The 25,488-nt window shown below is 44.5% G+C and overlaps 1 protein-coding gene across 3 annotated transcripts in view; it reads right to left on the minus strand.

The window, feature by feature from the left end:
• LOC100077537 (bifunctional heparan sulfate N-deacetylase/N-sulfotransferase 3) overlaps window positions 1–25,488 on the minus strand; it is a 126,454-nt gene that overhangs the window by 92,510 nt on the left and 8,456 nt on the right. For all 3 annotated transcript variants that reach the window (XM_029076773.2, XM_007670175.3, XM_029076772.2), the window contains exon 2: window positions 24,008–25,126. In XM_029076773.2, coding sequence (XP_028932606.1) covers window positions 24,008–24,988 — 981 coding nt within the window. In that variant the 5' untranslated portion in view covers window positions 24,989–25,126. The remainder of the gene's footprint in view (window positions 1–24,007; window positions 25,127–25,488) is intronic.

Here is a 25,488-nt window from a genome sequence, read left to right on the forward strand (position 1 = left end):
GTTTAGAATATCTTCCTTCTCTTGAGAAACATTTCTCTCCAAAAGTAAGGGATGAAACATAGATCTTCATCTTTCTGATATTTAGAGGCCAAGTAGTGATGGAATTCAACTGCGTAAGGAGTAATAATACCGATAATAATAATAATAGTAACAAATGTGGTATTTGTTAAGCATTTACTACGTGCCAGATACTGTGCTAATCCCGACTCTGCCTCTTGTCTGCTGTGTAACCTTGGGACAAGCCACTTCACTTCTCTGGGCTTCAGTTACCCTCATCTGTAAAATGTGAGCCCCACGTGGGACAACCTATCTTGTATCTACACCAGCACTTAGAACAGTGCTTGGTACAGAGTAAGTGCTTAACAACTGCCATCATTATTATTACAAGCAAATTGAGTTGGACTCAATCCCGGTCCCACATGGAGCTCACGGTCTTAATCCCCATTTTACAGATGAGGGAACTGAGGCACAGAGAAGTGAACTGACTTGGCCAAGGTGATACAGCAGACAAGTGACGGAACCAGGCTTAGACCGCATGACCTTGTGTCTCCCAGGCCCATGCCGCTCCTTCTACGGTTGTGCGTGAAACCGGCAGAGTTTCTTAAAAGGCGCTGCTTAGCCCGTGCTATTCATTCAAATGTATTTATTAAGCACGTTCTGTGTGCAGAGCACTGTACTAAGCACCTGTACTCACCGGGGGTGGACGGAAGGATGGCTGGCCCTGGGTATTCTCCGCCCTTGCCAAGTGTAGCCCCCGCGTCTCCCTGCACTGTCTGGGGTATGAATATTCCTCCCGTTAAAAGCCTGATTAGCGCAGATGCTGGCTAAGGGTGTTTCCATTTGCTTCGCTGCCTGCCTTGAGGAGGCTTATTGTTCTGCTATTACAAGCGGTGTTGGAAGAAACGATTGTGTGCACTAACTGCCTTGATCAGAGGGCGTGTGGGATAAAAGTTTTCCTTACCCTTGGACTCTGCAAGAATTCAACCTCCACATTATAAGACAAGTGGGTGTGCAATGGAAATACTACCCTAGGAAAAAGGAGTACATAGCACTGTACTAAGCACTTGGAAGAGTACAAAGCAACAATAAACAGTCTCATTCCCCGCCCATAACAAATTTACAGTCCAGAGGAAGGGAGACAGCCATCAGTACAAATAAATACAATTAAAGATATGTATATAAGTACTGGGCCTTTCTCTCCCGCTACAGTATAAATTCGTTGTGGTCAGGGAATGTGTCACTTTTTGTTTCGTACTTCCCAAGCAATTAATAGGGTGTATTACACCCCATGAGTACTTAAATACTGTTGTTACTTCTATGAAAGCAGAGCATAAGATTTTACTTCACGCTTTTTAAGTTTTGGAGTTTTGAAACCACTATTTTTGCCTGGATTTGGGGCACGGAAAACAGGAAAAGGTCCACCTGCAAAATTAATCATTATTTTTTCCAGAGCCACCATGAGACTTAAACAATAGGGGATGACAATAGAACACCCCCTGCTACTCCTACTGTAAGCCCGTCAAACGGCAGGGACCGTCTCTATCGGTTGCCGACTTGTTCATCCCAAGCGCTTAGTACAGTGCTCTGCACATAGTAAGCGCTCAATAAATACTACTGAATGAATACTCCTAAGAAGTTGTCTGGGACCAGGGTAGAAAAGTGTCTGATAATTGCTCTATTCATGTGGCACCTTTCCCTCCTAGTAACCGAGCAACAATTTATCTCTAAAAAGGAGCGCAAAGTGAAACTTTGAGAATGGGAGAAGATTGGATCTTCAAAGAGACTGGAGGCTGTTTACACAAGCTACCTCCCACTCCTTGTTAGCATTTCAAGCCTTTATTACTAATTGCAGGAACATTTCCTGTGGCAGACTTGGAAAGGGGATTTCTATGAAATTGCGAAGCAGCATGGCTTAGTGGTGAGAATGTGGGTCCCGGAGTCAGAAGGACCTGGGTTCTAATCTCAGCTCCGCCACTTGCCAGCTGTATGACCTTGTGCAAGACACTTAACTTCTCTGTGCTTCAGTTACCTCCTCTGTAAAATGGAGGATTAATTCTGTGAGCCCCATGAGGGACATGGACTGTGTCCAACCTGATTAGCTTGTATCTACCCCAGTGCTTAGTACAGTCCCTGCAGCACGGTAAGCGCTTAACAAAAAGAAGAAGGAAAAAAGAACTGGATTGGAAGGAAGGTCATTGAGATCCATTTTTTCCTTCAATGCTTGCTTCATCTTTGGTACCTCCAGTCTTGGACTCACTCTATAAATGATGTCTAGAGAACAGGAGGCTTGAGGAGACTGGATTTTAGATTCTGATCTACGGCCAGATTGTCTCCAATCAATTAATGGGATTTGTTGAGCATCTTCTGGATGCAAAGCACTGTACTTGGCACTTGGAGGAATACAACAGAGTTGGAAGTCATATTTCTTGCCCACAGTGAGCTTACAGTCTAGCGGGGGAGGTAGACATTGATATAAACAAATAATAGACGTGTACATAACTACTGTGGGGCTGGGGGTGGTGGTTATCAAGTGCTTTAAGGGCGTCCAGGGCTCTAGAAGTGAGAACTATTTGGGTCTGGGATGGTATCCTCCTCTAAACTGTAAGCTTGTTGTGTGAAGGGACCGTTACTGTTGTGTGGTACTGTCCCAAGTGCGTAGTACAGCTCTGTGCACACAGTAAATATGACGGATTGAATATCTATCACCAGTCACCACATTCCCTGGCTACCTGCTCCTCTTCAATCCTGATGTCAGAGAAGCTATTGCTAGATGTCGGGAACTAGCCTCCAAATTCCTAGTCACGGATGTAAAATGTAGGTCTGCCGGGTTCTCTTGGTCCCATTTGAAAATAATGACATGTCTATCTGTCCCTTCACTAGACACCGGATCTCATCCTCCTCGGTACATAGTCACGGACGGCTAAAGTCGGCCCGGGCTGAGTGGTGAGGTAAATGGACAAATTTACCACTTAGATTTTCCATCGCTCTCTCTTTCAACTCCAAAATGCAGGCATAATAGTAATAATAATTGTGGTGTTTGTTAAGTGCTTACTAGGCACCAAGCACTGTACTAAGCACTGGGGCGGATGCAAGATAAAGTTGAATATGGTCCCTGTCCCAGATGGGGCTCCCAGTATAAATAGGAAGGAGAACAGGCATCGAATCCTCATTCTACAGATGAGAGAACCGAGGCCCAGAGAAGTTAAGTGTCCTGCCCAAGGTCACACAGGCAGGCAAGTGGCAGAGCTGCTGTTAGAATCCAGGTCCTCTGACTAACAGGCCTGTGCTCTTTCAACTAGGCCATGCTGCTTCTTAAACGATACATATCTGGTTCCTCTCAGAGAATGGATGCCGACAGTCAGGTATGAAAACGAAATCCATTTATTGAACCCCCAAATAAAGAGCCTATGAAGCTTGGGGCAGGATTATGGAGGAGGCAAGAGAAACGTTCGGCTGGGTGCAGGAGGGAGGGCAAAGAAAGAAATATCACCCAGCAGCAGAGGGAACAAATAAGCAGGACTGCAGTAGTCTTCAAGAGAGACAGCTAACCGGGGCTAAATAATTCATATCTCTTGCTCTGGCTTGGAAATGAGAATCGGCAACAGATTGACTAAAGTTGCAATACTCCCCTGGGCTCTTGATCTCCAGGATACTGTTGAATCAAAAAATGTGATCTCGGGAAGCCAAGTTATCTGCTTGGAAACTTTGTAAAAGTTGCTTGACTAGCAACAAGAGTAAAGGGCGGGCAGATGACACTGCTCTATAATCCATTGTTACACTGTAACAAGCAGTGTGCATCAGTAAGTAAAGAACAGTCAATTAACAAGGACTCAAGCAGGACAGGTTTTATTTTTTTTTTTCTCCCTTAAATGTACTTAATTAGTGTGGCTCATCCTCTGGGGGGAGGAAATAATGAGGCCATAACAACCCTCTCCTCTGAATACTAATAAGACTGTTGAAAGGCAACAAATTACTACATGTGTAACAAATCCCTCCCGTTCTATGCCACGTTGTAGGCGAGAATCTGGTCACAGATGCACTTCCATTTAGAAATTTTAAAAGATAAACTTGATTTTCTAATGCAAAAATTCATCAGCTCTTAACAGAAAACCAGGGCTTTTATAGCAGCGAGATAGTCCCCGTATATGAAGTAGAACAACCTTTCCAAATCCAATTTCAAGAGGTTTCTATACAGTCCAGTTCAAAACTGCAGATGCAATTCTCCTATCGATCAATAGGATTTATTGAATGCTTGATTTGCGCAGAGCGCTGTATAAAGTGCTTGTGAGAGAACAAACATGGTCCCTACCCACAAGGAGCTTACAGTCTAGAGGGGAAGATGGACAGCAGGAACATGTCTGCTAACTCTATTGCACTGAACTCTCCCCAGCATTTAGTACAGTGCTCTACATGTGGCAAGCATTCAATACAGATTATTGATTTATTTAAAAAAAATATGGACAGGTCCACGAGGGCTACGGGGCTGAGGGTGGGGTGGATAGCTAGTGCTTAAGGGGCGCAAATCCAAGGGCCAGGGCAACACAGAAAGGAGAGGGAATGGGGGAAATGAGAGCTTAATCAGGGAAGGCCTCTTGGAGGAGATGTAATTTTAATAAAGCTTTGAAAGTGGGGAGAGCGGAGGACTGCCTGATACAAAGCGGGGCGGGGGGAGAGTTCCAGGCCAGAGGGAGGATACAGGCAAGGGGCAGTGGTGAGATAGACAAGACTGAGGTACAGTGAATAGATTGGCTGCATGACTCTTGTATTGTACTCGCCCCAGCACTTAATACAGTGTTCTACACACAGTATCTGGTCAATAAATATCACGGATTCATAGATGATGTGATAGATATTCAGAGAGAACTAGATGAAGACCCTACTTAAGAATAATAATAATAATAACTGTGGTATTTATTAAGTGCCTACTAGGTTACCCCACTGTGTTCTAAGCAATGAGATACATATAAGGTAATTGGGTGGGACACAGTCTCTGTTCCACATAGGGCTCACAGTCGTAATCCACATTTTACAGATGAGGGAACTGGGGCACAGAGAAGTTAAGTCACTTGCCCCAAGTCACATAACAGAGAAGTGGCAAAGGTAGGATTAGAACCCAGGTCCTTCTGATTCCCAGACCCATACTCTATCCACAAGGTGGTTGCTTATCTACTCGTCCAACTAGTCGAAGCAGCGTGGCTAGCGGAGAGGGCACGGGCCTGGGAGTTAGAAGATTCGGGTTCTAGTCCTGGCTCTGCCCCATGAAGCAGCGTGGCTTAGTGGCAAGAGCACGGGCGTGGGAGTCAGAGGTCTCGGGTTCTAATCCCGTCTCCTTCACTTGTCGACTGTGTGACTCTGGCCAAGTCACTTAACTTCTCTGTGCCTCAGTTACCTCATCTGTAAAATGGGGATCGAGACTGTGAGCCCCAGGTGGGCCAACCTGATTACCTTATACCTACCCCATTGCTTAGAACAGTGCTTGACACATAGTAGGTGCTTAACACATACTATCATTACTATTATTATTATTTTTATGTCTGCTATGTGACCTCGGGCAAGTCACTTTACTCCTCTGAGCCTCAGTCCCTTCCTTTGTAAAATGGGGTTGTTTTCCCTCCTAATTAGACAGGTATTTCCATGTGGGACAAGGACTGAGTCTAACCCAGTTATCTTGCATCTAGATATTCCAGTGCTTATACGGTTCTTTACACAGAAGTGCTTAATACCACTATTATTTATTTTCACAATTCCAAAAAGACAACATAATTTGTTGGACAGAATTTACTCCTCACAGATTCATCCTGGTTTCCCCTAAAACACTGTGTTCTCCTAGACAGTTATTCATTAGTCAATCATATTTACTGTTGACTCTGTGCAGGGCACCGTACTAAGCACTGAGGAGAGTAAAATATAATAGAGTCGGTAGACAAATTCCCTGCCCACAAGGAGCTTACAGTCTAGAGGGGGAGATAGACATGAGTATAGTGTACGTAAGGACTGTGGGGCTGAGGGGGGAGTTGAATAAAGGGTGCCGATCCAAGTATAAGGGTGATGCAAGTTACAAGTTGATAACTACAATATCTACCTACGCATCTGTCTGGAGGTGACCCAACTTATTGTAAGGAGTTTCCCCCGCCATCTCTCTCAGGTGAGCGTATGTATTTCCGTTCCTAACCCTCACAGACTCCTCCTGTCCAAAGAGATGATTTCTAGTATCTCCGTGATAAGAAACTGTCATTCCATCTATACCCTTAGGATGGCTGGCATCAGGCCCTGCTTTATTTAAATGGCATCCTTTAAAAAAGAAAGTCCGCCTCAACTGTTTCTCTCCTTATTTTAGTTCAGCTTCCTATCCTTTCATGTTCACTGGGATTTAGCCTAATCAGCTGTTTCCTTCTGATTTCTTTTTTTTGGTAAAGAAGCAAAAATATATGAATAGGTTTCTGAAAATGCAGAGGTCACATTGGCACTTCAGGTGTACTGGGTGAGGACAATTTCCCTGGTCCTCTTTTGTACAAATGTTGGTATTTATTAATAATGTTGGTATTTATTAAGCGCTTACTATGTGCCGAGCACTGTTCTAAGCGCTGGGGTAGACACAGGGGAATCAGGTTGTCCCACGTGGGGCTCACAGTCTTAATCCCCATTTTACAGATGAGGGAACTGAGGCACAGAGAAGTTAAGTGACTTGCCCACAGTCACACAGCCGACAAGTGGCAGAGCTGGGATTCGAACTCATGAGCCTTGACTCCGAAGCCCGTGCTCTTTCCACTGAGCCACGCTGCTTCTCCGGAAGCACATGGAATGGAAACACACATACACATTTGTTTTAAGTATATAATACACACACACACACGCACACATAATTTTACCCAAATCATTTGATTGCTCACTGCCTCATCTTCCCTTCTATAATAGACCTAAAATTTTGAACTCTACAGTAGAAGGAACGGTTTTCCCCTCTTTCGAGTTTACCACTTGCCCTTCGATTCTCGAGGTCTTGGCTTAGCCACGGTACCCCTGTTACCCTTCCTTTCCTTCCATTAGCATGGTCTGTTCCTGAGTCTGCAGACTACCCTTTTGGAGATCAGCCAGCTGTCTTAAAGTTCTCTACCTCAGGAACAACCCAATCGAATACAGTCTACATGGCCTTAATTCAAATTTGCAGACGAAAGATCAAGGGAACAGTGGACCTGAGCAAGCCCTTAGGTCGGAAGATTGAGAAGCCAAATGCGAATAGCTGAGGAAATAGAGCATCTTAAAGCTGGATTCAATTAAATCACCGGGGCATCGCGGCATACATCATGGAAATCCTTAAGGACATGACAGATATTATTGCATACCCAGTAGCTATTATATCTTGGAAATCGCTGTGTTCTCAAAATGGACTTCTTGTACTTGTCTTTAAGAAGCAGAAAAAGGGCCACGCTGGGGCGATGTTAGATGGATACCTGGGGAGATTCAAGAACAGACCTATTTGCAGACCCCCAGAAAGGCCGAGGATTTGGGATGAGGTTCTCCCGTTGAGAATGATGGGTGAGTTCGGTCCTGAGGTTTCGGGATGGAGAAACTGCACAGGGAAATGGAACGATCCATTGGTTTGAGGGGACACCATTATCCCGCTCTCGTCCTGCCGGTACTGGTCCCGCTCCTGTCAGTCGGCCCATCGAATTCACTGGGTGCTTACTCTATGCAGAGCATTGTATGAAACGTTTGGGACAATACAATGTAGTAATCAACCGACACATTCCCCGCTCACAACGAGCTTACAATCTAGAGGGGAAGACAGACATTAATATAAATAAATTACAGATATATAGAGTGGGGTGGGGCTGGGAGGGAGGGTGAATAAAGGGAGCAAGTCAGGGCGATGCAGAAGGGAGTGGAAGAGCTTGGGTTCAGAATGCCATAAGCGGAAAGGTGGGCAGGGATGCAGCGCATTACGCCAGCACATGTGGTTTCCACCAACATCAGTAAGTTGGAGACCAACCTGGAATGGAAACCCTCCTTTCCCGATTCTCGGAGCCACGCTCTGTCCTTAGGATCAACACCAGGTTTAGGAAGCAAATAGCGTAGTTTCGTGAAGACCAAATCTTGCCAGACCTACTCGGTCTCTTTCTAAGCTTTGACTGTCTCGTGCCGTCGAGTCGTTTCCGGCCCATAGCGACACCACGGACACATCTCTCCCAGAACGCCCCGCTCTCCGCCCGCAATTGTTCTGGTAGCGTATCCATAGAGTTTTCTTGGTAAAAACATGGAAGTAGTTTACCATCGCTGCTTTCCGCGTAGTAAACTCAAGTCTCTGCCCTCGATTCTCTCCCATGCCACTGCTGCCCAGCATGGATGAGTTTGTAGCAGATCGCTTTCCACTCGCTAGCCACTGCCCAAAAAGACCGGAGCGGGTCTTTCTGTGCTACTCTTTCATATTGTCCGAGCGTCTACCGGGCCCAAAGCATTGAATGAGACACTTGGGAAGAAAAAAGGAAGCGGGAAGTCTTTGTGGGCCATGGACTGCCACCTTAATTCACTGTATTGTATGTCTCCTTATCACTTAAAGTCAATGGGACATTTATTGAGCACTTAGTATGTGCAAAGTATGTGCACTGTACTAACTGTTTGGGAAAGTAATAATAATAATAATGTTGGTATTTTTTAAGCGCTTACTATGTGCAGAGCACCGTTCTAAGCGCTGGGGGAGATACAGGCTAATCAGGTTGTCCCACGTGAGGCTCACAATCTTAATTCCCATTTTAAAGATGAGGGAACTGAGGCACAGAGAAGTGAAGTGACTTGCCCACAGTCACACAGCTGACAAGTGGCAGAGCCGGGATTCAAACCCATGACCTCTGACTCCCAAGCCCAGGCTCTTTTCACTGAGCCACGCTGCTTCTCTAAATATTACTACCAGGAGTGGGATACCACATACAACAAAGTATAACATAATAGAGTTGGTAGTTTGATCTCTATGTGGGGAAGCATTGTGGCCTAGTGAAAAAGACCATGAGCCTGGAAGTCGGAGGACCTGGGTTCTAATTCTGGCTCCACCGCTTACCTGATGTGAGATGTTTGGCAAATGGCTTAACTTCTGTGTGCCTCAGTTTTCTCATCTGTAAATGGGGATAAAATCTTACTCCTTTCTTGGATCGTGAGCCCCATGTGGGATAGAGACTGTGTCCAGCCTGATTGTCTTGTAGCTATTATAGTGCCTAGTACAGTACTTGACACGTAGTCAGGGCTTAATGAATGCATAATTACAATTAGGATGATTATTAAGGGGCTTACAATCTACAGAGACAGTAAAATAAATAACAGAGAGTAAGTGAATATAATGATGAAGTATCCAAAAAAAGGCCCTACCCCCCAAGAAGCTCACAGTTTAGTGGAAAACGGCTAAATATGAAAGTTGTTAAATATACAATTGGCAAAACCGCATATAAAAATGCTCCCTCTATTTGTAAATAGTTTGAATCTTTCTCTCCCATTACACTGTAAGCACCTCATTCAGAGGGAACATTTGTTTTCCTTCCGTTGAACTTTCCCAAGTGCTAGTTACTCAGTAGGTGGTCCATAAATACCACTGACTAACCAATCATGCAAACGTTAAAAAAAAGTGTTAACAATTAAACAGATGATGCATATGTGTGCTAAAGTAATCACTGGTAGAGTGACATCATTAACAGTAATTATGTATTTATTGCTACGCCCTAAAGTTTGGAGTAGAGACAAGGTAATGAGATCTGACAGAGACACCGTACCACCCCGGGTCCAAAATTCAGTCCTCATCATACAGATGCAAAAACCGAGGACCAGAAAGTTTAACTGACCTGCCCAAGGCCACATAGTAGGCAAATTACAGAACTGGGACTCAAGCCCAATTCTCCTAACTTCTCATCTCATGTTCTTTCCACTAAGCATCCTATCTCTTGGGGGATTAATGCATGTTTCTTGGAGATGTTGACTATTTAGTGTCCTTGCAGGTGTCGTGGGAAGGACATAATCTGATGGACTAGAAGGAGGAAGGCATTCCATAAAGCAGGAGACAGTGGCGTGGTAATGGAGATATAGATAGAACAGCATTTTGAAGGAGTAAAAGATGTAAACCAGGGCAGAGCCGAAGAAAGCATATAAGTAAGAGCGAGGAAGTCGACGGAGAACCTTAAAGCTAACGGTTAGGCATTTGCTGTTTGCAAAAAAAGTTTCAGGCCATGGTGACAATGCAGAACATATGTGATCTTCTTAAAATTCAGTGATGCTTTAAGATTTCATTCCACGCCATTATCAATCAGTTAGGTTGACACACTTTAGATGGGAAAGGTCCAGACAAAGTAACAGACAAAGGTTTGGGGGTTTAGTTAGCTAGCATCTAGGAAAGATGGGAATGAAATTCCAATTGCCTTAATCGTTTGGGAAAAATGATCTATTAATGGGGGAAAATTCAAATAGGGTATGACCATTCATTCATTCATTCAATCACATTCACTGAGCACTTACTGTGTGCACAGCACTATACTAAGTGTATGGGAAAGTATAGTACAACAATAGAGAAGCAGCATGGTCTAGTGGGTAGAACACGGGCCCGGGAATCTGAAGGACCTGGGTTTTAATTTCGGCTCTGCCACTTGTCTGCTGTGTGACCTTGGGCAAGTCATTTCACTCCAGTGTGCCTCAGTTACCTCATCAGTAACATGAAGATTAAGATTGTGAGCCCATGTGAGACATGGATTGTGTTCCAACTGATTAATAATAATAACGTTGGTATTTGTTAAGCGCTTACTATGTGCAGAGCACTGTTCTAAGCGCTGGGGTAGATACGGGGGAATCAGGTTGTCCCACCTGAGGCTCACAATCTTAATTCCCATTTTACAGAGGAGGTCACTGAGGCACAGAGACGTGAAGTGACTTGCCCCCAGTCACACAGCTGACAAGTGGTGGAGCCGGCATTTGAACCCATGACCTCTGACTCCCAAGTCCGGGCTCTTTCCACTGAGCCACGCTGCTTCTCATAGATTAGCTTGCAAATTAACTTGTATCTATTCCAGCAAAGACCAGTAGTATGTTTTTAGAGGGACTGGGGGCGGTGGGGCTGTGGGCTGGTGGAGGAGCACAAATACAGGTGGAGAAAAGCTTAGCTAGGGAAATAGAGAGCAATGAGACCTATGGGGTAATAGGATGAAACACTGACATGTGTGTAAGTGACGACTAAATTAGGGCCTTAGTCTTTAAAGTGAAACCGTTCTCATCTTTTCCCGGTTTATTCCCATTTCTGCACAGTTAGCATCTCCTGGTTAACAATCTTCCCGGGCACAGAGTCTGGCTCGCTACCCCCCCGATGACAAGAGCAACTGGGTTCTGAGATCTCTTAGCACTAACGCCTTTCTATTGCGTGTATTGCTTTTGCTCCACGGAGGACCAGTCTGAAATCTACTGATGCCTTGGAAACAATACGCCCCCAAGCTTTCCCTTGTTCTCGAGGAAGCGGCGTGGAGGATGTCTGAGTTTCTAAATACAGCGCACTGAGCATATGGCAATCTCCAGGCCCTCCTTAGGAGGCTTTGAACTCTCTCTGGAGGTTTGGCGATCAGTGGTCTGCCACGGGCATCCATTAGCGATATAAGCCCGGTCAAGGAAACGGACTCTTTTGAATACGCAGTAGGCAGCTGGGCCTTCTCTGGGAATGGCTGCTAAACACTAATTAGTCATGGAGAAGTTAGCAAAGCAGCGAGGATACTGGAGACCCTAGATGGAAGGATGTGAGACGCTCAAGTCGTTATGAGAAATGCATCCTCTCTTTCACTCTCCATCTGCTCATTTATCAACCCTTTAGAGTGACAGCAATGCCCCAGGGGCTCAGAGTGGTGGGATGGATCTGATAAGCAAGAACTAATCTCTTTGATTGGAAAACGGCTTTTCCTTAACTGATCGGTTCCTAGGACATCAGCAAATTAGGTTAAGGCTGAAAAGATTCTTACATGAACTACTGTCCCCAAGGTAAGTTCATTAAGTTTTCATTCTATTAGCCCTTTCTTCCTCTTGAAAATACTTTTAGATCTTTTCCAGTTTGGGATATTTTGTTAGCTTTAATAAGTTATTTTCCTGAATTCCCGGCCGGAAAAAAAAGAGAAGAAATTCCACAGTCCATCTACCCTGATGGCAGCTTATCTAATAACCTGTCTGATGAGTAGATTCTTTTGAAGTCAATTGATAATTTGAAAACAACCCTGTCAATAGACTGCATAATAAACTGTCTACTTAAATGATTGAGGTAGCTTTTCGGTAAACCTCACACTCTTTTACTGAGGCAGTTGCCCATCCTCATAGAGAAAACCAGTTCTACTTTATGAGCCGGCATCGAGACGCTTATCCTCATTTGTTCCAATAGACAATCCACGCAAGAACCAATCCCAAGTAGCTTGGTCTAGTGGATAGAGCACAGGCCTGGGAGTCAGAAAGACTGGATTCTAATCCCGGCTCTGCCACTTGTCTGCTGTGTGACTTTGGGTGAGTTACTTCCCTTCTCTCTGCTTCAGTTGCCGCATCTGTAAATGGGGATTAAGAATGTGAGCCCTTTGTGGGACATGGACCGTGTCCAACATCGTTCCTACCCCAGCACTTGGTACGGTGCCGGGCACATAGTAAGTGCTTAACAAATATCATTAAAAAAAAAAAAAGAGGGTGGTGTTTATTTTCAAGGCCCCTCAGCAGGCAGAGAGAATATCCTTTCTCTTTCCTACTTAATCCTCGAGACCCCTGTGGGACAGAGACCATATCCAGACTGATAAAGCTCCCCCAACGCTTACAACAGTGCTTAACACATAGTAAGCACTTAAGTACCATAAGCATTATTATTAATGTTCTTATTCCTCCATCTACTTCATCCTCCTACCCTTCCCCATTTCTCTACCAGAGATGGGTTTTTTGAGATGCCGCTCTAGAGTGATGCCACTTTAGCTATTATCCTGACCAATACTCTGTCGAGATTGCTAAATGCATACAATGGGATGCAGGGAAAGGCTTATGGAGCCTACGCATGGGAAAGTCGAGTAAATTAGAATTTAGAATTAGAGGAAATCACACCCAAGTAGAGAGGTGGGGTGAGGAGGGGAGCAGGGGAAGAGGAGGAGGAGAAAGCCCTAAAATAGAAAGGGGGAAAGAAAAGAATTAGCATAGCACTCTCTGCTACTCCTCCAGTAGAAGTACTAACGAGGAGAAAGACGTAACCAAGAGGACCGGATGGTAGACCAGAAGCCAAATCGGGAAATCCAAGGGACATGGAGATAAATAATCCAAAGAGGGGAGAAAAACACCTTAACACGCTTAAAATGCAAGATTAAAACACTGAAAATGGTGGGCAGGCCTACAGGAAAGATCAATCCATAAATGGCATTTATTGAGAACCTACTAGATGCAGAGCACTGTGCTAAGTGCTTGGCAGAGAACAGTGTAATAGAGTTGGCCGCCACGATCTATGCCCATGAGGACCTTAAGGACTAGAGTGGGAGGCAGTCGTTAAAATAAATTACAGATGGATATGTTCCTAAGTGCAGTGAGATGAGGGAGGGATGAATATCAAAGTGATTACGTGGTACAGACATAAGTGGGGTCTCGGATTAGGGAAGTGAGAGTTAGTCAGGGAAGGTCTCTTAGAGGAGCCAGGACTTTAGTAAGGCTCTGTAGATGGGGTATGTTGTGGTCTGCTGGTTACGAAGGGGAGGGAGTTCCAGGCCGTAGTTCCTGTCCCACATGGGGCTCACAGCCTCAGGAGTGAGTAGGATTTAATCTCCATTTTACAGAGGTGGTAACTGAGGCATAGAGAAGTTAAGAGACTTGCCCAAGGACACACAGCAGGTTAGAACCCAGGTCCCCTGACTCCCAGGCCTGTACTCTTTCCACCAGGCCACATTCCTTCTCGATACTTGGGGTTTGGGACTCATTTATAGTTTTATTTGCTTAGTTTCTTTGAAGTTCTGGATTTCTTCTGGTTTTCTTAAACTCCTAGTTGCAAATAATGATATTAAATTGTATTCACTTGTTCTGCCCTCATCGACTCTTATTTGCTGAGAACAATTTGTTACCGTCTATCGGGTATGTTCAATTAAATCTCCCAGGAATTCCCAACAGGATCCATTGCCAATATCATTTGCCCAGTGAAAGGACCGACATGACACTGAATCAGAGAGGGATTTTTCCTATCTTCTCTCCCTCTAGGACTTTGGCCTATGCCCCCACTTACACAAAGGGGACAATCCATTAATCACTCTCATGAAGTAAGGGAAATTCAAGTAACTAAATGCTTGGAGGAAAAGTTACATCAAGAGCACATTCAAATAAACTCACATCCTTGGCTTCCGCGGTCCATTACCAAGGTTAAAACAACACCAAGCAACTCAGGTTCGAAAATGTGAGTAAAATATGTTTATTCATTTGCATGATGTGGTTTTCAATTATGCTATAACTGAGATTTAAATGGTATACCTATCCACTGTTTCACGATGCACACCGTCCTTTAGAAGTTTGCACAATAATGAGCTTTTTATGTCAGGGAGTTAATTTACTCTAAACAGTTAATGTTTCTACGACTTGGCTCTTGAACTTTGTACTTATTATTCTAAGCAGGGCAGTGAGAAGCATAGTAAAATCACTCCATGAAACTACAAAAGTGGAGTGTAGATACAGATTAAGTAAATGCACCAAACTGTGTAACAGCTATAAACTGGGCATATATATTCCTTTTATAAAAGGAACTGAAGTAATAGTACGATAATCATTAAATCATGTATATTTATGGGGTACCTAAAACAGCTTTATGAATATTATCTATTCCTAATAAAATAGACTTTTGCTTTAGAGGGTGACCGCCACTCACTGTGATTTAATAAATGTAAATCTCTTCCCTGTCTCGTGAGGTCATGACAGCAGATACTTTTGATGAGCTATAAATGCTAAACTCATTTGAGGTGAAAGAATAAATAGGATTCAAAAGTTTCCTTTACAAAACTAAGGGCTTGGAGATTTTGCTTATTGAGTATTTTCTCTGAAGTATTAGGCCTCTGTTTGCAGGTTCAAGTAGTATATAGATAAAGCCAAGAATAGTTAGTTTCATAACAGTTTATTAAAAGGGAAAGTCTGGCCAACTATAGATTCCAAAGGGACCCTCCCCTTGGAGAGAGGAGAGGCATTTATATAATCCCGGAGAAACCAATTTTCCTCCATCAACATTATGACTCAAGGGCAAACTCCCTCCAAACAAATTTACAACCTTTTTCCTAATACATTTTTAATGCTCATCAATAAAGGAAGGAGAGCTTGTGGTTGTATTCTTCTACCCTCCAAGGAAAAAAAAATAGAAGATTAAATTAATTTGCAGGTCTGAGTTGGGAATGAGGTTATTTTTCATTGCTTTGGGAGCCCAGGGGTGGAGTCCCTTTCTTCCCTGCTGCCCTGCCTCCAAGACTGCAGAAGACACACCAGGGCTCTAAATGAAGGATTTAGAGCCAAAAGAGTGTTTGGGAATTTTATTTTTTCCACTTCTAATCCTTAATTCATTTTATTAGGTGTGCCTTAGATCCTGGTAAATACAGTTTTAGGTGTTGTACAAATATGCTTTAATTAGCAGTCCTTTAAAAAGACTTACATCTGGCCTGGATTTTTAGACACCAAAGTAAAAAGAGAGCACAAACAAAAATATGGCACAACAAGGTCACGGGATTCTAATCTTTCTCTGCTAGACACAAAAGCTAAAAGAACCACAGTGTTAAAAGAAATACAATCTAAATTACGTTTAGACATCCCCAGTCTTATGTTCAAACCATTAAGCCTGCAATGGTGTTCTAAGTCATTGATTTTATTTCTATCAGAAAGGGAAAACAAAATAAAGTACAGGGAGGACAGTATCCATCTAGAGGGGTTATGCTTACTGATCCCCTATTAAAAAGCCTGGATTCTGATTAGTTATTGGTCACTGAGGTGATTCTCACAGAGAGTGATGGTGATGGCAAAATTTCAAGTTGCAGCGGATGCCGTTATCTATGCCCATCTCATTTATGGAATATGGGGACTCCCTTAGAAAGTTGGGATACATCCTGGATCCTTCCCTCACCCCCAGTAAAAATCTTCTAATGTCATCCTTGAGTAACCCTGTGTCTGAGAAAGAAAAACAGATGTCTCTCCGTTTGGCCACTGTGAATTCACTCTCTCTGGTGAAATTCAGGACCATCTTTAATTTCTAAGGGACCTCTCTCCCCACAAATGGGAGAGTCTTCCATAATCATTAAATTAGGAAAGGTCATTCATTAGAGGGCAGGGAATGTGTGCTCCACTTCTGGAATCCTCGATCAGCTCGCCCCCTCCTATCTTACCTTGCTGATTTCCTATCACCACCCAGCCTGTGGGATTTGCTGCTCCAGCGTCTCTTGATCTCATTTATTTACCCTATTACCCTATCTATTTTGGTAATGAGAGGTACATCCCCTCGATTCTATTTATTGCTATTGTTTTTGTCTGTCTCCCCCGATTAGACTGTAAGCCCGTCAATGGGCAGGGATTGTCTATCTGTTGCCGAATTGCACGTTCCAGCGCTTAGTACAGTGCTCTGCACATAGTAAGCGCTCAATAAATACTATTGAATGAATTAATGAATTTATCTCACCGCCAACAATTTATCTCACCGCCAACTCCTTGCCCACATCCACCCTCTGGCCTGGATCTCCCTCCCCGTTCATATCCGACAGAGCACTGTTCTCCCTATCTCTAAAGCCTCATTAAAATCACATCTCCCTCCGGAGGCCTTCTCTGACTAAGCCTTCGTCTCCCCTACCCTCTCTCCCTTCTGCATCACCTGTGCACTTGAATTTCTACCCTTTAAGCACTTGATAGTCACCACCCCTCAGCGCCATAATACGATGAGCATCAAGTCTCTCTTCCCTTTTATAATGTAAGCTCCTAGTGGACAGGGAACATGTCTACCAACTCTGTTGCATTCTCCCAAGCACGTAGCATAGTGCTCCACACACAGTAAGGGCTCAATAAATACCACCGATTGATCAGCCCTCGGGCGATTCTCAGTACATACCGATGATGAACTGGTCAGCGAGAACAGCAGCAAAACTTGTTTCACTCCAACTCCACTGTCCCCCATGTCGCTATCAAGTAATTCAGTTGAAGGGAAAGGAAGAGAAAGGGATGATAAATTCAGAAATCAGGGGCAGCATTCCAAAGGCAATGAGAAGCAGCGTGGTCTAGCGGAAAGAGAATGGGTCTGGGAGTCAGAGGACCCGGGTTCTAATCCTGACTCTGCCAAATGCTTACTATGTGACCTTGGGCAAGTGACAACTTCTCTGGGCCTCACTTCTCCTGTTCTCCCTCTGCTTAAACTGTGAGCACCATGCAGGACAGGGACTGGGTCCAACCTAATTTACTTGCAGCTATTCCAGATGCAACCCCTGCCTTTCCCTCACCCAATTTGTAGACCGTTGATGAGAGTGGCGCTCAAATCCACTGTACTATTCTTTTGGGACTTCCTCGGAAATCCAGATGTGTCTATGGCCTCGGAACAGAAAGGTCTTCATGTGTCCTCTCAGCAGTAGGTCCTCATAAGGAAGTTTAAGTCAAGGTCTTAATATCCGCCCCCCCCCCACCCCTTACTTATGACCTTAAATATAATGAAGGAACTCAGAGTCCTTCCCAACTATTCTCTCATTCCTCCTCCCGAGAGGTGATGAGCAGCGTGCTATCTGTTATACTGGAGCTTGGAACTCGGTGATCAGAACCTAATCCAAGGTCAAACCGTCCCCTTTCCCCAGAACATCTTACGTTCTTCAGTTGGATTTAATTTCATCCAAAAGGAGTTCATTACTCTTAAGGTTGCCCTACTGGTGCATTAAGATGCTCTCGGTTTCCCTCTAGCAGCAATTCTCAGTTTTCCCTTGTTAGATAGTGATCCTCTCGTACTTTCTCCTCTTCTGACTGCTTTGCCATTTAGTGCTTTTCTATCAGCCCTGTGCAGTTAGCTGCCGAGACCGTTTTCCTAGACAGGTGTGCTTAACTCTGTGTTACCGCTGGAAGTCTCTTTTATAAATGCAGGGCATTCCTATGGGTCCCTGCAGGTGCGAGACCCTCGACAGGTTGGGTGGGATCTGAACACAACCTGTGGTGAGGGGAGTCTACATAGTTGTGGATGACCCCTTTATATAAAAGCGTAATAAGCCTTTATGGTTATGAATAAGGTGTCAAGGGTGATTTCTACACTGAAATGGGCTAGGCAGTAAAAAGACCCACACCTTGCACCTTAGGTTTATTTATTTTTTCAAGCTAGCCCACAGAGTACAGGCACAGACCCAGTTCTGAGCAGTCACAAGATGAGAAATCCGAAGATGCGGCACGCACGTATTGCTGACGCAGCTCAGGATCCCTGACTAAGGATCCCTCCCTGACTAAACCTTCTTTTTCTCTTCTCCCACTTCCTCATGCTCCTCCCTTGCGTTTGGATTTATTCCCTTTATTCACCTCTCCCTCAGCCCCACAACACTTATGTACATATGCATAATTCATTTATTTATACTAATGTCTGTTTCCCTGTCTAGACTGTAAACTTGCTGCGGGCACGGAACGTGTCTAACAGCTGTTAAATTGTACTCTCCCAAGAGCTTAATACAGTGCTCTACACACAGTAAATGCTTAATAAATACGATCGATCGATCCATGAGCCCCGCCCAGTGATATGCCCGTTTGCTGAAAGAAAGACAGGACCCACCCTCTCCCTTTTCTCCCCTTTCCTCTTCTCTGCCTCACCACTTTTCCATCAGTGACTTGCATGATGATTTTTCCACTTCAGCAAGAGCTCGGGAGGGAGGTATCCCAGGTTGGGCAGGAAAGGAAGCAGCGTGGTCTAGCGGATAGAGCACGGGCCTGGAAGTCAAAAGGAACTGGCTTCTAATCCTGGCTCCACCCCCTGTCTGCTCTGTGACCTTGGGCAAGTCACCTCACTTCTGTGCCTCAGTTACCTCATCTGTAATTTGCGGATTAAGACTCTGAGCCCCGCGTGGTACATGGATTGTGTCCAACCTGATTAGCTTATATCTACCCCAGCGCTTAGTGCAATATCTAGCACACAGTAAGCACTTAACAGAGACCATTAAAAAAAAGGGAGGGAGCTCTTTCTCCTGGCCCTCCTTTGATCACAGTGAGAGAAGCCACTACCCCATCAATCCCTGCTTATCATTCATGAACCACCACCCTGCTAGGCTGTATCTCCCCCTCCACTTCTGCCCTGCCCAGAGAGATAAGGAGGGAGGGACCGCTTGGTGAGGAAATGCTGCCTCTTCAGAAGCTGCAGGAAGTTAACAGGGAGGACAGAAGGCCGTACAGGGCAGATCTTGGACCCGAGCTAATAGAGAGGCCAGAAAAATTATGGCTCCGTCCTGAACCAGGCAAGGACCTTGGTGTAAGGACACTGGGTCGGAACGTGAGAATCTTGTCATAAGTCCCCTCTTATTTTCCTGCCCTGTTTCTATTGGGAATGGCAGGGGCGGCATTTGGCTCAAGCGGGATCCATGCGAGTCCCCTTGATCGGTGGGTCGGGTAGAGGGCGCCACGTGTAGATTGATGGGTTGGGTGGAGGAGGGCATTTGGGGGCATACAAGGATCAAGAGAGTCCCTAGAAATAGTAGCAGGGAAGGCCCACTGGGGAGGGATCTACAGCGTCATTTGCCTGGCTGGGTGGAGCACGGGCCTGGGAGTCAGAAGGACCTGGGTTCTAATCTCCCTCAGCCACTTGCCTGCTGTCTGACCTTGGGCAATAACTTCACTTCTCTGTGTCCCACTGATCTCATTTGTAAAATGGGGATTAGGATTGTGAGCTCCATCTGGGACAGGGACCGTGTCCAACCTGATTTGCTTGTATCCACCCCAGCGCTTAATACAGTGTCCGGCACATAGTAAGCATTCAATACCACAGTTATTATTATTACTGTAGTCGATATGTCAGGAACAGAAACATTTACATCCAAGTCTATTGGGCAACATGTCCCATAATATACCCACACTTTAGAGGAATGTATTAATACTTAATCTTAGTGTATAATAGTTAAACTGTAAGTCACATGTGGGACAGAGATTGTGTATAACCCGATTAACTTGTAGCTACCCTAGTGCTTTGCACATAATAAGCACTAAAATGCCACAATCTATCATATTTAAGCTCTTACTCTGTGCAGAGCACCGTACTAAGTGCTTGGGAGAGTACAGTATAAGAGGGTTAGTAGATACATTCCCTGTCCACGATGACTATTGCTATTATTATTATTATAAATGTACCTTGTAAAACCCTGGCCAGCAGCTCATGAGTCTTTCAGCTCATTATTTGACTGCTGGACTTTAATAACAGTGCTTCTATCTTAAAAACAAACAAAAAAATCCCCACAAATTTCCCTTAAAGAAGAATTATGAGTGAAAGCAATGGCTAGTGATTACAATTAAGAGGCTAGAGGATATTCATTATTGATTCTGTGAGTGACTGACCTGGCTCAACTCACTAACATTTCCGTGCTTCAGTGTTTCCAAGCACTAATAGAATCATAAAAAAAAAATACCTGTCATTTGAAATCTTTTGATAATGGGCTCAAAATAGAGTTCATGGCAAAATAATAATATTATCGAGACTCTTACATGATTTACGAGAGCACTGAAGTCCAGAGAAGCGGGGCGGCTTAGTGGATAGAGCACAAGCCTGGGAGTCAGAAAGACCTAGATTCTAATTCCAGCTCTGCCATTTTCCAGCTATGTGACTATGTGACCTTGGGCGAAACACTTAACATCTCTGTGCTTCAGTTACCTCATCTGTAAAATCAGATTAAGATTGTGACCACTTTATGAGACATGGACTGTGCCCAACCTGATTACTCTGTATCTACCTACTCTGTATCTACACCAGCACTTAGAAAAGTACCTAGTACATAGTAAGTGCTTAACAAACACCATTAAGAAAAAAAGGCCTGGTGGGCAAGTATTTCTCCGAGTATTTTGCTGTCTTTGAGATGCAACTAAATCTGTCATCTAAGAAATGATTTCCAAACCAAATGACCACAAGGTACCCATTCTAACTTTTATATGGTGGAGAAAGAGTAGGAATTTTCAAAAGGCATGCAATTCAGAAAGTGTTTCACCCTTTCTTAGTCTCTTTTATAGCTGATGTTTGCATTTATGAGGCTTTCCTGAGCAAAGAGAAATACTGCAACAAGAGTTCCACAAGGGACGCTGAGTCTTATTCCCTCACCCTAAAAACCCGAAGGTGTTACAAAGCTCACCAGCTGACCAGAGGGGACAAGAACTCTCCTCTGACCGGTCCCTTATTCTCTGCTCCTGAGGCCATAAAAGCTTCTACTTGCCTCCAGGGAGGAGGAAGAAAAATCACTCCTGAAGAGCTGCTGCTCCTGTCTTGCCCAACCTGCTTCCTGAAAGTCAAGCCATCAAGGGAACAGAAGCAGAGCAATAGCAATCCCGCTGCCAGCATCGTTACCCAAGCCCACCCACAAACGGTACTTGGTGACATCTTAAGCCATCTCTGGGAGGATTCTGTCCAGGCCCCTTGTGCTCAGGGCAAGAGAACTAGTGAATTCTCCTCTCTCATTCATGCACTTAAAATAATCCATCCTCCCCTTTGGGGAACAGAATTGAGCTTGATGCTCATGCTTTGGTTTGCATAATGTTTCTACACAAACTCAAATAAGCATCCAACAGGCATATTCGCTAGGATTTGCACCGTTACTATTTTCGATAGCGTTCAGTTGTAGTAGAAAAAGACAGATCCTCAAACCATTATGACATTATTTTTTTCTCCCGTTTTTCATACAGATATGTTTGGAAAATTTAAGGCATCAAATTTAAGTAACCAATAGGGTGGTAATTTCAGGCATATATTTACAGCATGATTTAATATTGGTACATTTAGGCTGTAACTAATACATTCAAATTATCCAAATGATGTAACATCCCCAGAATTCACTTCAGAATGTGAATTACTTAAATACCTTAGGCGATTGGCTACTGTATTTATTTTTGGACTTAAATGAGCAGAAATATTTTAGTTTCAAGTATATGTTTAGATATTAGGGGCCCTATTTAATACGGTTGTAAATTAACTTTCTAAAAATCTGAGATTTTGCAATATTATAGTATCCTATTTCTTCTTCTTTAGTCTTTACGGACTCGCGCTTTGCTATTCTTAGCATACTTAACTAGGGTAATGAGTATCACTAATGTCTGACAGGTGTTTAATGTTTAGGGAAAAAAAATTCCATATCGCAAGGTGTTCTTTTGCCATCTGATTTGGTCCTACACATGTTCCCAAAAGGCCATAGTTGTTTGCGATAAAAATAACTTTGCTCATAACCCTCTCTACTCAACCCCTTAGTCGTATGAGCAAGCAAAATATGGCGCACCGGGGGGGGGGGGGAGTGCAGTATTTAGAATTTAAAAAAAACCACAGCCAAGCATAAGTCAGTTTTATATTACATCTTTCAGCCAAGGGAAATAACCAGCTGTTCACGGCAACTATCGGACCAGGACCGGATTGAGGAATCTATGGCCTTGTTGGGGTCAGCTGGGTAAACTCAGGGCTGCCTGGGAAAGTCCTGGGCAGGGGCTAGATAGTGCAGTGGATAGAGTTTTGAGAAGTCAGAGTGACACGGCAGATGCAGACACTTCCATAAGTCTCTCTACTGACATGCCCACGCACGACCAAATGCCCCCCAGGGCAGGGCACTTGATGCCGTGGATGGATATGGCACTGGGTACTTTTATGATCTGATTTTTATTTTCAGCTTCCAAAGTCCTTCTTCCTCCTCAGTTCCATGGATCAGAAGCAGCATCTGTACGAACAGAGATTTTGGAGGGGCAAGTGGGTGTGGATTTTGGAGGCTGTGGGGCAAATGTGAGTGTGCGGAGGGATTTTGGAAGTCCCCCGGGAGAAACATTTAGGTTCGGGTGCTCTGGATGCAGTAGGGCGTCCACGACATCATTATCACGTTGCGTACCCTGATAACCAAGGGCTGCGTCAGCGGCTACCTGAATTCAGATTTAAAGCAGCTACTTGATTGCAAATTGAGAAGCAGCATGGGCTAGTGGAAAGAGCAAAGGGCTAGGAATCATAAGACCTGGGTTCTAATCCCAGTTCTGCCGCTTGTCTGTTGTGGTGACCTTGGGCAAGTCACAACTTCCTGTGCCTCAGTTTCCTCGTCTCATGAGCCCCAAATCGGACAGGGACTGAGTCCTGTATCTACTCCAGCGCTTAGTAAAGTGCTTGGCACACAACACGCAGTTAGGATTATTGGCACACGACAAATACCACAGTTATGATTATTACCCTTAAGTTGGTTCATTGAATATTTTCATCTAATAATACTTGTGTTTTCTGTTAAGTGCTTACTAAGTGCCCACCACTGTGTTAAGCACTGGGCAGAGACAACATAATCCTTTAAAAAGTAGAGACAGTGATTTTCTGGGCCTTAGAGATAATGTGTTCAATCTCAGAGGACTCAGAGTAACATTCTCCCATGTACACAGACATATTTATGCACACTTCCATTATCACTCAAGCAGCACTCAAAGAAAAAAAGGTCCGGAAGTCAACTGAGGTGCTCAAGGATTTGGTACCGGGCTCCACTTACAGCTGACACTCAGTGTAGACTACTGATTGCTGTTCTGACGCTTCAGAAATGCCTTCCAGTTGCTAGTTTAATGGTCTCCAGTTTGCATTTGCATTTTTTCTTCAGTACAACAATCATCCCACCTCCAGATCAGTGTTTAGCCCCATAAATAACTGTATGGTCCAGAGGAGAAACCTACGTGGAGAGTTTCTGTGAAGAGATTCAGGTTAGGATATGATGTTATCTTGGAATAATCATAACTCGGTGTGAAATCCAACCTGACTGGACCCCATCTGACCCAACTGCCAGTGAGGACCTGTGAAAGGGTAAGACGCATCACGCGGCGAGAGGAATGAGGCGGACGCACATACCTTAACATCCCTGACATTCATCCTCGTTCCTTCCTTCCCGACGAAGATGTCATCGATGTCCACAAGGATGTACCTGTCCAGGGACAGAGTGAGCTTCTTCCCCGACAGGAAGGAGACGGCATCAATGAAGATGAGCTTGTGTAGCCAGAAGTTCAGGTTGTTGCCAAAGAGGACTCTCTGAATCCTATCGTGAAGTCCCAGGTCATGGACTACGGTGGCGTGGAGAGCCCCTTTGGAGATGGGAGGGGACAGATTTTCTGGGGTCTTTACTTTGGCAAATATCACAGGTTGATAGGAGGAATGGTTAATGGGGAAAACTGTCCAGTCACTTCCGGGCAGAGGTCCTTTGTCGAGTTTAGAAGACTTGGTCACACGGAGCAGTGGGGAATAGGGGTTAATACAACCATCTTTAACTGCAAGGTTGCCGTGGACGGGAAATGGGAAGCCCTTTGGCTGGAAACCCTGCACGCTGTTCTCACCGGCCTTGTGAAATCCGATGATCCCCACACTATACTCAACGCAGTATTTATCGAGAAGGCTGCGATTCCAGGAGTCCATGTTCACGTACTTCAAAATATTCTCGTATATGATGAGGACGTATTTGCCCTTATTCTTGTCTATTAGGGCTGGAAGATCCCCTTTTCCGGACACGATCTCTATGTGATACCGGAAAGTGCTAGATTCCAGTATCATGATGATGTCTTGGCCAAGGGGCGAATACTGACTCTCCACAAACACCAGTATCACGGGGTCCGTCCTCAAGGGATCAAAAGGCTTCCCGGTCTTGGGCTCCATCGCTTTGTATGGTAGCAGCTGAAGCTCTCCACAATCCATCTCCAAAGACGTCTCAGACAGTTCATTTTCCTGTTTGTAGTCACGGTACAAGTAGTAAGCTGAAATAACAATGCTCACCATACAAAAAGTGGCGAGCAGGATAACTATCCTTTGAAAGTGTCTACGAAGTTTCATGATAAAACTCATGCTTTAAATTCGCACCAGGCCGCTCTGGGCGGCAGCAGCATAAAGAGAGTTCCTCGGCAACTCGTTCCGGCCGTATTAGCAGCTTATGTCACCATTGCCGCACATCCGTCTGTCTTCAAAGTTCACAGGAAGTGGAGTCTGAAAGGAAAACACATTTTTAAATGTTCTACTCCTACGTCTAAAATGTATTCCGCCCCGGTGGTCAGAGAGGAACTACCGGAGAGGGAAGAAAAAGCTGCTAATAGACGGTAAGGATCTTGGGCCGGAGGGAGGAAAGAACAGCCCTTGTCAACTACAACCTCTGAGTCCCACCCCCACCCCCACGGCCTGCCGAATGAGCAAGCTGACACCCCGACAGTCGACCCCGAAAGACCGGTCCTTCAACTCATTGGAGATGCTCCACAGGCAGGTTTGCCTCCGCTCTCCTTGGTGGACCAGGTTTCTGGGAATTGATCAGTAGAATTCGTTGAGTGCTTGTAGGCAGAACGTAATAATAATAA

This window comes from Ornithorhynchus anatinus, chromosome 12, assembly GCF_004115215.2.
Source record: "Ornithorhynchus anatinus isolate Pmale09 chromosome 12, mOrnAna1.pri.v4, whole genome shotgun sequence".
In the NCBI taxonomy this organism is placed as follows: domain Eukaryota; kingdom Metazoa; phylum Chordata; class Mammalia; order Monotremata; family Ornithorhynchidae; genus Ornithorhynchus; species Ornithorhynchus anatinus.